We start from the raw sequence: 16,701 nt of genomic DNA on the forward strand, positions 1-16,701 counted from the left end.
TGCCTAACTTACCTCTTCTGCCGGCCTGGTCACCCCTAACTGCCCTCTCCTGCAGGGTTGATCACCTCCAACTGCCCTCCCTTGCAGGCTTGGTCCCTCTCAACTGCCATCCCTTGCAGGCCGGGTGCCTCCCAATTGTCCTCTCCTGCTGGCCATCTTGTGGTGGCCATCCTGTGTCCACATGGGGGCAGGATCTTTGACCACATGGGGGCAGCTATATTGTGTGTTGCAGTGATGATCAATCTGCATATTACTCTTTTATTAGATAGGATAGAGGCCTGGTACAGGGGTGGGGGCCAGCTGGTTTGCCCTGAAGGGTGTCCCTGATCAGGGTGGGGTTCCCTTGAGGTGTGGGGCGGCCTGAGCGAGGGGCCTGTGGTGGTTTGCAGGCTGGCCACGCCCCCTGGCAACCCTAGTGGAGGCCCTGGTATCTGGAATTTATTTTCCTTCTACAATTGAAACTTTGTAGCCTGGAGCAGAGCCAAGCCTGGGGCTCCCTCCGAGGCCCGAAGCCATTTGTGTTGGGGTTATAATTGAAACTTTGTTGCCTTAAGCGGATGGGCCTGGCCAGGGTGTGTGGAAAGCTTTGCTTCCCCTGTTGCCGGCTGCAACCCTGGCCTGCTCTCTCAAGCTCCATTCTGCTGCCATTTGTTTGAATTTGTTTACCTTCTATAATTGAAACTTTGTAGCTTGAGTGGAGGCTTAGGCCTGCAACGGATGGCAGAAAGCTTGGCTTCCTCTGTTACCTAGGAAACCTTGCTCTCTGTGGCTGTAGCCATCTTGGTTTGGGTTAATTTGCATACTCGCTCTGATTGGATGGTGGGCGTGGCTTGTGGGCGTGGCTTGTGTGTGTTGGAGGTATGGTCAATTTGCATATTTGTCTATTATTAGATTAGATTAATATTGCATAGACACAAACTATGCTTCTCTCTACCCCACCCCACAAAGGATTTACTATATAAACTACACAATTTTGTTTGGAATTGTTCTCTTTATTAGGACAGGCTGTTATAATAAATAACTACAAAGAACAGCAGCATAATGCAATAGCAGTGTATCACTCACAACCATAGTCCAGTAGGTTAACAAGAAAACCCAGGCTCCTTTCCTACAGGGACTCCCCCCTTTCCTACCAGCTTGGAGTATGCCACCCGATCTGACTAGAAAATGAACACTGATTAAGAGAAAAGGTTTAGATGGGAAACCTGGAAGTACCATATGTCATTTCCACCTACTTCCCATGGCTCATCTTAACTGCGAGAGAGGCTGGGAAATGCACCTGAGCTATATATACTCAGAAGAAAAAGAAAATGGTATATTAGGAAGCATAGCTTTGGTCACCAGAAACTAGGCACTCTATTTAATTCTGTGTGTGTGTGTGTGTGTGTGTGTGTGTGTGTGTGTGTGTACACAAAAAACAATGTACTTCTGTCTCAGTGGACCCTCAAGGGTTTGGGCAGGAAACTTTTTAAAGCCACTTTTACCTTTTACCCTTGTCTGTGCTCTTTCTATGCACAGGAAAGCTCAACTTGAATGTCTGAATTGATCCTTCATTCATAGTGATCTGAAAGAGAACAACAGAAAGTTAAGGTCTTAGAAGAAGGTGATCCAAAGCTCTTCTCAGCATTATCTTTGCAGGAACTTCTTTCTAGTGCACAAATCTCAAATAGGAGTAACCTATCAAGAGTAAAGGCGGAAAAGTTAAACCCTTAAAAAGGAAGTTTTCCTCATGAAATCATTGCAAAGACAGGGGCTGATTCAGGATCTAAGGATTCATAGCCTTATTTTCCCCCTTGAAAACCCATTGGAGCAAAGATCTTCAAGCCTAATTTGATAAAGTGCATAAAGTGGACTAAAGTCATTGATATGAGACTGGTCAAGAGAGTCAAATGGCATAAATTTAATATTACAGCAGTTAACTTCTGCCCTTCTCGACAGAATGAATCAGTTCTGCCGTTGTTGGTCTTATATTATCTCCCAAATTATTTTGAAATCTTAAATAAGGAATAACTTTTAAAAATAAATGCAGTGATCCCTGGCTGGTGTGGCTCAGTTGGTTGGGCATTGCACTGAAAGGTTGTTGGTTCGATTCCTGGTTGGGCCACATGCTTGGATTGCCGGCTCTATCCTTAGGAGGGGGGTGTACATGTGCAGCAGGTAGCCAATTGCTGTCTCTCTCTCTCCCTCTGCCTCCCTCTCTTTCTAAAAATCAATTTAAAAAACATTTTTTAAAATGCAGTAAGTAAGTTGGCAAAAGGAAAGTTTGATGATTGGATTCATAAGAATTTAAGCCTCCCATTTCATTATAAACTAAAATACAGATCTTCAGGAAAATATGGCAGGTTGAACACATACATTTTTTCCATTGGTTCCTCTAAAACAGTGGTTCTCAACTTTATTTTATTTTATTTTATTTTTTAAATTTCTTTATTGATTAAGGTATCACATATTTGTCCTCATCCCCCCATTCCCATCCCAAAGCCCTCCCCACGTATGCCCCCATGCCCCTGTTGTCCATGACCACTGGTTAGGCTTATATGCATGCATACAAGTCCTTTGGTTGATCTCTCCCCTTTCCCCCCCACTTCCCTACCTTCCCTCTGAGGTTTGACAGTCTTATCGATGCTTCCCTGTCTCCAGGTCTGTTTTTGTTCATCAGTTTATGTTGATCATTATTTCCCCTAGATGAGTGAGATCATGTGATACAAGAAATACACTTATAAGAACTGAAAATGAGACAAGCAATAATGGTTATGCTGGGAGGCAAATTAGTCAGTCTGTAGTGAGTTTCATTCTGGGCCAACAGTTCTTTTGAGTCCCAATTTCAATGTCGAACAGTTCCTTATGTGTACATGTCAGCAATGATATTTCAGTTCTGGATGGTGGACAAATGGTGGTAATGCAGGTCCGACCCTCTCTGGTTTGGTCCTGGGCAACCTGTAGTGATGCACAGCTGCTGACTGCTAGTATGGCAAGGCGTCATCAGCGTCTTCCATCTCTGGACTGTTTCTCTTCTGTCTTCATGGCTGGAGCAGTCCTGTCAATTCCTCTCTGTTGCAGGAATCCACATGGTCTTGGAGTTGTTTTCTGAAAATATACAAACATATTCTCGACCAAAAGTTAATAAAGAAATATTTTCTATAAATTTGACTTGGGATCCTTTTTCATTTTTTGCCCAAACGATTTTTCTTTGGCTTGTTTTGACACCATGTGTGTTTTTCATGGGTGTCTTGCTGTTAGCATTACAAATGAAAGTTAATTTTCACAAGTATAAATTTTCTAGATGTAATTTACTTACAGGATATCAACCTTTCTAATGCCATGATCCTTTAACACAGTTCCTTGTGTTGTGGTGACCCCCAACCATAAAATTATTTTTGTTGCTACTTCATAACTGTAATTTTGCTACTGTTAATGAATCGTAATGTAAATACCTGTGTTTTCCGATGGTCTTAGGCTCTACAGCAGCGGTTCTCAGCCTGTAGGTCGCGGCCCACAGGTTGAGAACCGCTAGCAGGGTCGCTTAAGACCATTGGAAAACACAGATATTTACATTACGATTCATTAACAGTAGCAAAATTACATTTATGAAGTAGCAACAAAAATAATTTTATGGTTGGTGGTCACCACAACATGAGGAACTGTATTAAAGGGTCACAGCATTAGAAAGGTTGAGAACCACTGCTCTAAAACTACACTAAAATATTGGCAATGGAATCTTTAAAAATAAAAATGAAAAGAGAATGAAAGATGAATCGATAGCAATAAAATTTTCTAAGTTAGCAAGCACAACCAATTTAGCATACCTAAGACAGAAGTAAGAAAATTCAAGAAGTGCCTTTATTTGTATCACTGAACCTCTGCCATGTTGTTCAGTTGGTGACATTTATGAATTTTTGAAAGGAGAGTGAAGGTAGAGTTAAAAACAGAGTTCTGCTGAAAGTCTGTTTCCAAATATCACCCAACTATGCCAATTGTTTCTCACCAACTCAGAGAGAGATTGTAAATTATTCCCTGAAGCAGATATAACAGAAGAAAACTGTACTGGTGAACCACAGGTACTGTTGAGGGTGAGAGTTTCCATGTAAAAAACAGATTAAGATTATATGCCAAATATTGAGACAGCATACTTCTCCTACGTGTCTCCCAGAACCTTGCCTTCCAAATTTATATCCTCCAGAGATGGAGAATGAAAATTTCTTCTCTGCAGTATCTGTTTAGCCAGAAAGAAAAAGAACTAAATAATAGCAGGGATTTCTCTTTGAAATAGCTCAGCCAGATTTCCCTGCAATGAAGTTCACAGTCAGTGAGCACTACCCATTCAAATATAATTATCAATCAGCTTTTTAGTTTTCTACTCTTGAATATAAATAAACAATGAGGGATACTTTTGACATCAAAGACAAAGACAAAACAGAAGAAAAAAAAAAAACTTGAAGGAAACAGAGACCATGGAGACAAAAACTTCAGAAAAATAGAAGTTAAGCCCTCCTTAGAAAGATAAGAACATATTGTACCCATGAAATTAAGAACTGGATACTATGAAAAAAGAATAACACGAAAAGGAACCCTTGAAAACTAAAATTATTTATATGTATATGAAGAATTTAAAAGTCAGTATTAGCATTGGAAGACAAAGTTGAAAAATGTCTTAAAAGTAGGGCGAAATGCTAAAATTTGTGGGAAATCAGAATCAAGAAGGAGATCTGACACCAAATTGTTGGAGATCTAGCAAGAGAAAACAGTAAAATACAAAAGAAGAAATAAACCAGGGCATCTCAGACAAGTGGCAACAAGACCTATAGATTTAAGAAAAAATATGTAGGTAAATTGACAATGAAAATAAGAGACTTAGCCATAAGAACAGGAAGTTGTGCCTAGACTCTAGATATATGAATTAAAGATTTCAGAGTAAACATCTAAATTACTAGTTAACATATAATAAGAGCCATTTCCATTAAAATCAGTAACAAAATAGGAGCATTTGTCATCACTATTATATTTACTATTCTGGAAGTTCTGAACAATGCACTGAATCATGAAGCAGAAATAAGAGCTACAACTACAGTCATGCACTACTTATAAGGACATTGGGTGATTTCATCATGTATGAAAAATAGAGTGCACTTACCCAAACTGCACACCTATGCTATATGGGATCTAGCCTACTGTAGGGAAATAAAAATAATTTCCCCTCTACTCAGCTTGGTTCTTGGCTGAGACATCCCTGTAATAAATGACAGGAGAAAAACAGGAGTGTAATAACGTGTATCCTCCTGAATATATGGAAGAGACCTAGGAAAACTTAGTAATTTGCCAAAATAGCTGAAGCCACACCTGAAATTCCATCTTCAGCTGCAGACAAAAGAAGCTTGTGGTGGAAGGGAGGCAGTTATTGGAGGTTAACAGGAAAAGTAGAGTCAACAAGGGAAAGGTTGTTATGAAGATTTAAGTCACTGTCTTCTGCATTGATAAGAGTTTCTAGAGATAAAGTCATCCCCCTCTACCTGATACAGAGCAGAAGACACACTTTGGAGATGTCCCTTAGAAATGTAAATACCTTTTACAAAGAGTAACTTCTACTGGATTTTCAGAGTTTCTCCCATGTCTGCTGTTTCTTAAAATTAACCAGCCTAAAATAATTCTTATACCAAATAGACATATTTGGGGTGACAGATTCTTCCCCTATATCCCCTGGGCTACAAACCTGTATAGCATGTTACTGTGCTAAATACTACAGGTAATTATAGCACAATGGTAAGTATTTGTATAATGTATTGCATTACAACATCACTAGGTGATAGGAATTTCTCAGCTCTATTATAATCTTACTAGTGGCCCAGTGCATGAAATTCGTGCATGGGGGGTGTCCCTCAGCCTGGCCTGTACCCTCTCCAATCTGGGACCCCTCAGGGGATGTCCGACTGCCGGTTTAGGCCCAATCACCTGCCTGCTTGCCTGATCACCCCTAACCACTCTGCCTGCCGGCCTGCTGCCCCCCAACTGCCCCACCCCCTCTCCCGCTGGCCTGCTCTCCCCTAACTGCCTCTGCCTCAGCCCCACCACTATGGCTTTGTCCAGAAAGATGTCCAGAAGGTCTCCCAGTCTAATTAGTATATTACCCTTTTATTAGTATAGATGGGACTACCATTGTATATGCCCTCTGTTGTTGACAGAAACCTCATTATGTGGCACATGATTGTACTGGAAAGAGGAAAATGAAGGTATTATTTGAATATAGCATTGTTGTATACCAAGAAAACAAAAGGTAATCAACCCCCAAATTAGAATTAAAATATACATTTAAAAATATAAAAACAATATAATCAAGTGGCAGGATATAAGGGAAATATTCAAATAGCAATGGTTTTCTCCCATATTAACAGGAAAGAGTTAGAAACTTTATTGAGGCAATGTTAAAATGACAACAAAAAAGATAAATTATCCAGGAATAATCTTAATGAGAAATACTTGAGATTTATATGATATTGACATAAGAAACATCCAAATCTACAGACAACTGTACAGGAGTTTATTTGAGCCAAACTAATGACAATTTCCAGGAAGCAAATCTTAAATGTCAATCGAGAATGACAGTTTGCAGTTTCTTTTGAATTAAGGAGGAAAGGTAAGGAAGATTGCTTGAAGGTGGGAGAAAGCAAGGCAGAGATTGGACTACAGGACAGTTATGATTATGTGCTCTCTTGAGGGTGGTTACACCTTCCAAGTGTCTGAAAAAGAGGATTAATTCTGGCATTTCAAAGGTGTGTTAAGGTTGTTGCCCAAGAACAATGGACAGGGCTGGCTTAAAAACCTTTCAATAAGGAAGTCATAGACTTGGACATGACTACTCACTATGACCTGCCCAGTTAGGAATTTATGATCAGATCACCCTGTAAGGTTCTTCTGTTAGATTTATTACAGCACTCCTTCTTCATCCATAGAACACAAGACTTCACAGAGAAATCCAAGTATTTGTTAAAAGGCAATAAAGAAAAAGACTACATGCTGTTGTAAACTTAATCAAACCAAGTATTTGAGACAAAACTGTAGAATACTGTCAGGTGCTCTTTTAAGCAAATTCTAATTTAAATACAATTGACGCAGCTCTAAAATAGGTAAGCTGAAATGTTGTTTATCTTACCTACTTGTTCTTATATTTCTCCAAGAACCAGAAGTTTATATGTCCTAAAAGTATTGGTAAAACTATTTCTTACTTAATACTTTGTGTATAGAGTTACATATAAAAAAAAAATCATCACACAGTCCCAAAATTTGTTTTATAAACCATTTGTGTCATCATTTTAAACATAATTAACACTTGTAATTGTCTTTCTACAGTTCCTCTGGAAGGGCTAAGAAGTCAAAACCAGTTTGAAGAAATGAGAGCAAGCTACATTAGAGAGCTCATCAAGGCAATTGGTTTGAGGCAAAAAGGAGTTGTCTCTAGTTCACAACGTTTCTACCAACTTACAAAGTTTCTTGATAACTTGCATGATGTAAGTATTTCATTCTCTAGAATATCAATGAATATTTTCTGAATTTCTATAACTTTTTAAATATTAAATCTAAATTTTACTTCATATGGTTTCCTTAAATTTACAGTTGTACTTATATTTTAAAACAGTATTTGCATCATGTTGCTCAGAATTTATATTTTGCTTTGTTCATTTTTTTTATAGATCACCTAAATATCTGCTTACTAGTATTTCTATAATTTGAGGGTAATCTAATAGTTGATAGGAATTGTGATACATTTTCCTGAATATATTCTAAAATATTTTTGCCTTCGGTTGGACAAAATTTATGGGAAAAGCAAAAGTATGGATGTGGAAACTAACACTATCATAGCATTTTTGATGAAATTATAAGTTAATAACAATTGAGGAGGAAAAATATGTTCCTCTACCCTTCAAGATTCTTTTGGCTGGTCTAATCATTAAATATCCATGAGACAGGTAACAAGAGACAATAACCCAATTTAATAACATATATACATATGGGAACCCCACATGCATGAGAAAGTCAGAGACACCACATACAGTCGAGGTTCAGGGAGAGGAAGTTAAAATGAGGTGTAGATGGCAGTCTGAGTCAAGGATGAGGTGAGGTGCCTGGGGCTTTAGGGGAGAGGAAGGTAATTGAAGAACAATCAGAATAGCAGAGGTTCAGTAATTAGTGGTTGTGCTGCCATGTAGATAGGCCAAAAAGGTTATATCTATAATTTCTTATTATGAGCAAAACCACTCATTTAAATTCTTCTAGGTAGTTAAGGGTGGGGAGTACAGAAGTTTCACCGGAGCCTGCAAGGTCTCGGTTGCCTTTAGCTCAAAATAATCCACATGCCATCGAGGCACATCTTGGGTGACTCAGTCTGAATCCCCACCACATGATACTGATGAACAATCTGGAAGTGTATAGCAAAGTTTTAAATTTGCGTGCTTATCAAATTTCCACTCTTTAGGATTTGTCTTAAATACGTTATTAGACAAATATTTAAGATGTCTATGCAAGGAAGTTCACTGTAGCATTGTTTATGCAAGCCAAAGAAAACCTAGAAATTCCCAACTCTAGGACTAGCTTACTAAAACAAGACTTATGTGGTTAGTGGAGACATAGTAAATACAAGATTTTCTTGGTGCTATGTTCAGAAACCACACTGAGTGACAGTCAAGGCATAAAAGAAGCTATCCCTTCACCAGGTCATATTGGAGACTTTACTCTTGAATATAATCAGACAGCTAAGGATTATTAGCCATTTAGGTAAAGCCTCTAAAATAAAGGGCATAAAGCTATATAAACAACAACAATAAAAAAGTAACTTAAAGGAAAAAGCACTAGTGCAGAGAACATTAGAAAGCGTTAAAAAATTAAGATATTCAGAGAAATAAGAATGATATTGTGTACATGAAACAAGAATTAAAAAAAAATTTAAAAGGATCATTGTGTAAGAGAATACTTTTGGATAATTAAATATAGAAACCAGAAATTAAAAATGTAATAGAGGGGCTGAAATAGAAATCTCAGGAAGCTCCCAGAATAAAATAAATAAATAAATAAATAAAGATGTGAAAAATTATAGAGATGAGATAGTAAATTTAAGGAATTAATCCAAGGGGTTCCAGTCTCCAAATAATAGGAAATTCCAGAAAAAAAAGTAATAGAGAAAATCAAGAAGAAGAAATTATGTAGGAAATCATAAAGGAAAAGTTGCTGAAACGGAAGGATATTAGGATATTAGTTATCTGAAGAGTCCATTGTACAGACACAGCACAATTGAACCTACACAAATTTTTATATCATTTCAGCCTACCAGGAATAAAGAGAATATCCTAAAATATACCAATGAGAAAAGAAGCAAGTCACATATCAATGTTCAGGATTTAGAAAGATGTTGTACTTCTCCACAGCAATACTAGAATCCAGAAAACAATGATGCAAAGCCTTCAGAATTTTAAAGGAAAGGAAAATCTTCCAAGAATCTTATACTCAGCCAATCTATCAAACAAGTAGGATAGCACCATAAAAGTCTTTTCAGACATTCAAGGTGTCATAGAGCTTACCTCAAATACAATCTTTCTCAAGGACATCTATAAGATGTCTTACAATAAAACACTGAGGATAACCCACAGAATTAGAAGATTCAATTCAAGAGAGATGCAGATGGATACATCAGTACGCTAACTGTGCTAAGTAATCGTTAGTCTAGATTGGAGAAGTAATCCTATATAATAAAGAGGTAATATGCAAATTGATCATCACTCCAACACACAAGATGGCCGCCCCATGTAGTCAAAGATGTCCGCCTCCACGTGGACACAAGATGGCCAGCTGGAAGGGCAGTTGTGGGTGAATAGGCCAGCATGGGAGGGCAGTTCGGGGGGTCCCAGGCTGGCAGGGGAGGGCAGTTGGGGGGACCAGGCCTGCAGGAGAGGGCAGTTGGGGAGGCAGGCCTGCAGTGGAGGGCAGTTGGGGGGGACCAGGCCTGCAGGGGAGGGCAGTTGGGGGCGACAAGGCCGGCGGGGGCAGTTGGGGGTGACCAGGCTGGCAGGGGAGGGCATTTGGGGGCGACCAGACTGGCAGGGGAGAGCAGTTAGGGGTGACAAGGCCGGCAGGGGAGGGCAGTTAGGGGTGAGCAGGCCTGCAGGGGAGGGCAGTTGGGGGCTACCAGACTGGCAGGGGAGAGCAGTTAGGGGCGACAAGGCTGGCAGGGGAGGGCAGTTAGGGGTGAGCAGGCCTGCAGGGGAGGGCAGTTAGGGGAAATCGGGCCAGCAGGAGAGGGCAGTTAGGGGCGATCAGGCTGGAAGGGGAGCAGTTAGGCGTTGATCAGGCTGGCAGGGGAGTGGTTAGGGGTGATCAGGCTGGCAGGCAGATGTGGTTAGGGGCAATTAGGCAGGCAGGCGGGTGAGCGGTTGGGAGCCAGCAGTCCTGGATTGTGAGAGGAATGTCCCAGATTGGAGAGGGTGCAGGCTGGGCTGAGGGACACCGCCCCCCATCCTGTGCACGAATTTCGTGCACCAGGTTTCTAATACATATATGAAAGGAAATGTAATATAGAAGGAAACAATAAAAATCTTTATAATGTAAATGTTGGATATTGATTTAGCCAAAAACTGAGATAGCAATTAAGAGAATGGAGTGTAAAGAAAATAAGGAGGGAGATATGTAGTATAAGAACTAAAATCATCATTTTTCATACTAGAAACCCAATTAAATTTGGAAAACAAAATGTATTAGAAATACAGAGATAAATTTTGAAAGCATAGACTAAAAAAGTTGAAAGTGATTGCAGCTAGGGAGCTGGACTATGGATGGGAAGAAGAACTTCAGGAAACTGCTGGGTTTTGTTGTTGCTATTTTTTGCTTTTTGTTTTGCTTTTTACTGTCTTACTGATAAATAATTGATATACATCACTATATAAGTTTAAGGTATACAGCATCATGGTTTGATTTACTTATATTGTGAAATGATTAACACATTGGATTTATAGGTTTAGTTAACACCTACCAAATATATACACTGTATAGTATATGATGATGATATGTAATATATCATATACACTGAGTGGCCAGATTATTATGATCTCTGAACGCATAATAATCTGGCCACTCAGAGTATATCCTATATAATAAAAGGCTAATATGCAAATTGTCCCCTCGACCAGGAGTTCGACCAGCAGGCAGGCCGGCCAACCACCCATGTCCCCTCCCCCTGGCCAGGCTGGCCGGACCCCACCCATGCACAAATTCCTGCACCGGGCCTCTAGTATACACACACACACACACACACACACACACACACACACACACACACACACACTGAGTGGCCAGATTATTATGCGTTCGGAGATCATAATAATCTGGCCACTCAGTGTGTATAATAAAAGGAAAAAAAAAGCATTTCTCCTTGTGATGAGAACTCTTAGTTTCTACTTACTATCTTAACTTTCCTGTATATCATACAGCACTGTTAACTGTAGTCATCATGTTGTATATAACATCGCTAGTATTTATCCTGTAACTGAAAGTTTGTACCTTTTTACCATCTTGCTCCTCTTCTGCCCACCATTTTCCCACTCTGGTAACCAGAATCTGATCTTTTTTCTAGGAGTTTGGTAGGTTCTTCTTTTATTATTATTAGATTCCAAATATACTAGTAAGTGAGATCATACAGTCTTTGTTTGACTTATTTCACTTGGCATAGTGCCTTTATGGTCCATCCACATTGTTGCAAATGGTAGATTTCTTAATTCTTTTTATGTCTGAATAATATTTCATTGTGTATATATTTTATATACACATGCCATCTTCTTTATCCATTAATCCACTGATGAACACGTAGGTTATTTCCACGTCTTGTGTATTGTAAATACTGCTGCTATGAATATGGGGGTGCAGATATCTTTTTAGTTAGAGTTTTTGTTTCCTTTGGATATATTCCCAGAAGTGAATATATCTGGATCACCTGGTAGTTCTACTTCTAATTTTTTGAGGAACCTCCATACTGCTTTCCATTGAGGCTGTACCAATTTACAATTCTACCAACAGTGTGCAAGGGTTCTTTTTTCTCTGCCTCCATGCCAGCACTTGTTATCTCTTGCCTTTTTACTCAGGGCCATTCTAACAGGCATCAGGTGATATCTCACTGTGGTTCTCATTTGCATTTCCCTAATGATATCTTTTCATGTACCTGTTGGCCATTCGTATACATCTTCTTTGTAAAAATGTCTATTCAGGTCTTTCGACATTTTTTAATTGTATAATTTGGGTTGGTTTTTTTTTGTGTGTGTGTGTGTGTGTGTTTTTTGTTTTGGGGTGTTTTTGTTTTGTTTTGTTTGTTTTTTTGCTACTGAGTTATAGGAGTTCTTTATATATTTCAGATAATAACCTCTTACCAGTTATATGGTTTGCAAATATTTTTTCCCATACCTTTGGTTGTGTTTTTATTTCGTTGATAGTTTCTTTTGCTGTGCAGAGGCTTTTTAGTCTGATGTAGTCCCACTTTTTGTTGTTGTTGCTTGTGTTTTAGGTGTGATTTCCAAAGAATCATTACCAAGACTCATGTCAAGGAACTTTTTTTTCTATTTTCTACTAGGAGTTTAATGCTTTCAGGTCCTACATTTATTTATTTTTTAAATATATTTTTATTGTTTTTAGAGAAGAAGGGAGAGGGAGAAAGAGAAAAGCATCAATGATGAGAGAGAATAATTGATCAGCTGCCTCCTGCATGCCCCCTACTAGGGATAGAGCCCAAACCCAGTCATGTGCCTGACTGGGAATCAAACCATTACCTCCTGATTCAGAAGTCAATGCTCAACCACTGAACTATGCCAGTTGGGCGGGCCTACATTTAAATCTTTAATTAATTTCAAGTTAATTTCTGTGAGTGGTGTAAGATGAGTCAAGCTTCATTAAGTATTCTTGGCTCCCTTGTAAAATGTTAGTTGAGCCCCAGCCAGGTAGCTCAGTAGATTGTAGCATTGTACATAAAAAAAAAAAAAAAGGTTGTAGGTTCAGTTCCCAGTCTAGATTGTGGGTTCCATACCTGGTCAGGGCATGTATGAGAAGCAACCAATCAATGTTTCTCTCTCACATCAATGTTTCTCTCTTTTTCTCTCTCCCTCCCTTCCTTCCTCTCTTCCATTTTCTCTAAAATTAATAAACATATCCTCAAGTGAGGATTTTAAAAAATTTAGTTGATTATACACACTCTGGTTTATTTCTGGGCTCTTGATTTTGTTCCATTGGTTTGTCTGTTTTTATCACTATAACTTTATTATACAGCTTGAAATCAGGAAGTGTAAGTCTCCTGCTTTGTTCTTCTTTCTCAAGATTTCTTTGGCTATTTGAGGTCTTGTGGTCGATTTAAGTTGCTCTTTCTATCTGCTCCGGGACAAAGCACAGGACACGGCTGCCTATTCGGTTGCCATTTTCCCCTCCACCTACTTTCATTTTTTAAAATCTTATTTTACTATTATAACATTACACAGTGTGTGATATTTTATATATCCTAGAGAGTGGAGCTAGTTATTTTCGTTTTGGTAAGAAGAAAACATCTTGGCGAGTATTTATATTGTTAGAAAAATAAGTTGCCATGCGTGAATAGTATATGAATTTATTACTTTTCTTACATATTTTTTTCCCATTTGTTAAACCAACAGCTTGTTAAACAACTTCATCTGTACTGCTTGAATACATTTATCCAGTCCCGGGCACTGAGTGTTGAATTTCCAGAAATGATGTCTGAAGTTATTGCTGCACAATTACCCAAAATCTTGGCAGGGATGGTGAAACATCTTCTCTTTCATAAAAAGTGAATTCCATTTTTACCTTTAAAAATTAAATTTTGTGGTATGTCTGTTTTTGTTTGGGTCAGGATTATGAGGTCTCAAGTTCTTACAATGTTCTTCTCAAAGCCTTACATTCATAGCATATCATTCTGTATAAATTCCAGAAATAATTGTGAGATTTTAACTTTTTTCATTTATATGGCATAATTAGAATTTTAAGTGTTTTGTGTACCCATATTTTCTTTAACCTTTTGCACTCGGATGTCGAGTGTGACTCGACACGGTTAGCATTAGAATAAAGGAATCGAGAAAAAAGCAAACGAGTGCAAAAGGTTAAGAGTTTACAAGATTGAAAAAGTACTAAAATTGATGGTTAAGGTAAACTTAATCTTATCCATATTATTCCATATCTGCTTTAGAGAGAAAAAAATCTTACATGTAATACTAAAAAGCTATTATGTATGTTCCTTCTAGGCAGATCCCTTTGTCTCCTTGATTATTATTTTTAAAATGGACCTTTTAAATGGTATGCAAAATTTTGTCTACATGAGTGTATATACATTTTTGTTAGAAGGAAATTTATAACCTTTAACAAATTTTCAAGAGTTTTTAAATGCAGAAAATACATAGAGAAAAGGAGTTTAAATTTTTGATATAGATTGATGTTCCTCAAACTAGGAAAAGTAGCTCATATACAAGACTGTTTCCCAGTCTGGGGACATAAATCTCTAAAGAAGTTATTAAGTAGAGCCATAGTATTATGACAATAGTATTGTGGGGTTTATAGTTTTTTTTACTAACTTTTGGGAATTGTCCTCTAGTAAGATATTATGAATGGAAATGGGAAGTCAGAAGAGTTGATGGCCTAATTCCACTCCTTACTTGAGAGCATGTGGAAAGTCACTTTACTGATTCTCAGTTTCCTCACCTTTAACCCTGGTATAATAATATCTTTATTGCAAAATGTTCCTTTTGATCAGAGCTTCTTAGTAACATCTTCTGTAATCCAAGAAGCCAAAAATGGAGGGAGGGAGAGAGAGGGAGGAAGGGAGAGAGAGGAAGGGAGGTAGGGAAGGGATAAAAAGAGAGAAGTATTATTTTCTTACTCTACTCAGTGAAGCATAATAGACTAATCACATGTTGAAACTTTTGAGTGCCTTTGATCTAATTCTAAGAGAGATACTTCAGGGAATACTAGATACTGTCTTAAAGTAATGCAACCAATTATAATAACTAGAAAACACAATTTTTATTGTCACATGAACGGAAAATATTCTTTTAGATGAGTTCTTTCCTGAGATGAGTCACTGGAGATCTATTTTTTTCAAAGGAGATATATATATATATATATGAAGAACTAAGTACTAAGTTCATAGCACTGGTAAAGTTCAATTGAAATCAATCATTGTTTGCTAGATAAAGTAATTTATACCAAAGGCATATCTATTTGCCTATTATAGATCATGTATATGCTACATATATAATTTTTAACAACCCAGAGAAACTAGTAGACCCAATTCTTTTTTGAAATTTCTTGAAAGTTAGACATTATCTGACAAATAAAAATACCACCTTATGCAAATTAATAGTTGTTAATGAGAAAAATCAAAATAACTTCTAAAACAATATAGAAAATACTGAAGTTTGATTTCTTAGTGAGTTTTTAATTACTCATTCCATTCAACTGATAAATACTTGCAGTTTAACAAGGGACACAAACATAGAATAATATTCATGAATGCTAGTGTGACCTCCAAAACAAGATAAAGTGGTTTCATCTGATTAAAAAATTGGCATAATTGGTTTCTTTTACCAATAATTTCTTTAGTTTACAAAAGAGAATTAGCTATAAGTATCTATAAATAGTGGATTCTCAGAAGGCATTTGAAGTGGGTATTAAAACAAGCTACAACCAGGGCCTTTGCCTTGAGTTCACTAGATGTATCTGGCAAATATAACAGATAATATGCAAATCAGATAACTCTTGGTTATAACATTGATTAACAGTTTAACCTAAGTATTCCAAATAGTCTCAACATTAGTATAACAATGGTCTCTTCCTTAGTATGTCTATGTAATGTCTTTTCTGTGAATGCATATGTATTATAATAGACTCTACTGGTATTCAGTTCTTCAAAGTATTTAAACACCCACACACTCATTCTCTCTGCACTACCCAGGCCAAAGTTATCTTCCTTAAGAGGATCTAATTATGCTAATTCCTCACAGAAAATATTCACTGACTTCCAGTCACTTATTATAGTGATTCTCAACTGTAGCTGCACTTTAGAATCTCCAAGTAAGCTTTGCAAAAACACCTTTAACTGGACTCCTTTCTCAGAGATTATATTTTATTTGATCTACTTTTCTTATTAATGGCAGCATATATTAGGAGGACTCTAAAATGGTGTTAAATAAGCAATTCTTATAACTTGCTTCTCTTTGTCCAACACTGTTATATATTCATCTTATGTTCCAGTCATGTAAATCAATTTTCTACCCAAATTTTCACCCTTGGATACCAGTCCCATTTATATCTCAACCTTTAACACAGCCAAACATCATTTTTATGTCTTCCCTGCATCTTCCAGGCAATTATTTGCTTCCCCCTAAGGTTTACAATTACAATGGATTTTGTGCACATTTGAATTGCAATAGTGTGTTGTTCTGTAATTCCAACTCTCCTACAAGTCTAGAGGCCACCTGAGGTGAGTCAATAGCATTTCTTGATCAAAAGTTTCATGACTTCTTCTTTCTATATTTTTGGTATTACTGTGGATCTCTCTCATTCTTTTGTTACATCACTCCATGTCTCTGCACACATGACTTTATCACCTTATCTTTCCATGATCCCTCTATCTCTTCAGTTCTCTTGACCTTTTTTTTAATTATCCACATTTTCTTTCTACTT

General features: G+C 37.7%; 1 protein-coding gene across 1 annotated transcript in view; it reads left to right on the forward strand.

Annotated features, from left to right (window-relative positions):
- PGR (progesterone receptor) overlaps positions 1-13,858 on the forward strand; it is a 78,088-nt gene extending 64,230 nt beyond the window's left edge. Inside the window, exons 7-8 of the mRNA XM_054725132.1 lie at positions 7,342-7,499; positions 13,662-13,858. Of these exons, the coding sequence (XP_054581107.1) occupies positions 7,342-7,499; positions 13,662-13,817 (314 nt within the window). The 3' untranslated portion in view covers positions 13,818-13,858. The remainder of the gene's footprint in view (positions 1-7,341; positions 7,500-13,661) is intronic.
- The last annotated feature ends 2,843 nt before the right edge of the window (positions 13,859-16,701 follow it).

Source organism: Eptesicus fuscus, chromosome 13, assembly GCF_027574615.1.
Source record: "Eptesicus fuscus isolate TK198812 chromosome 13, DD_ASM_mEF_20220401, whole genome shotgun sequence".
Classification (NCBI taxonomy): Eukaryota; Metazoa; Chordata; class Mammalia; order Chiroptera; family Vespertilionidae; genus Eptesicus; species Eptesicus fuscus.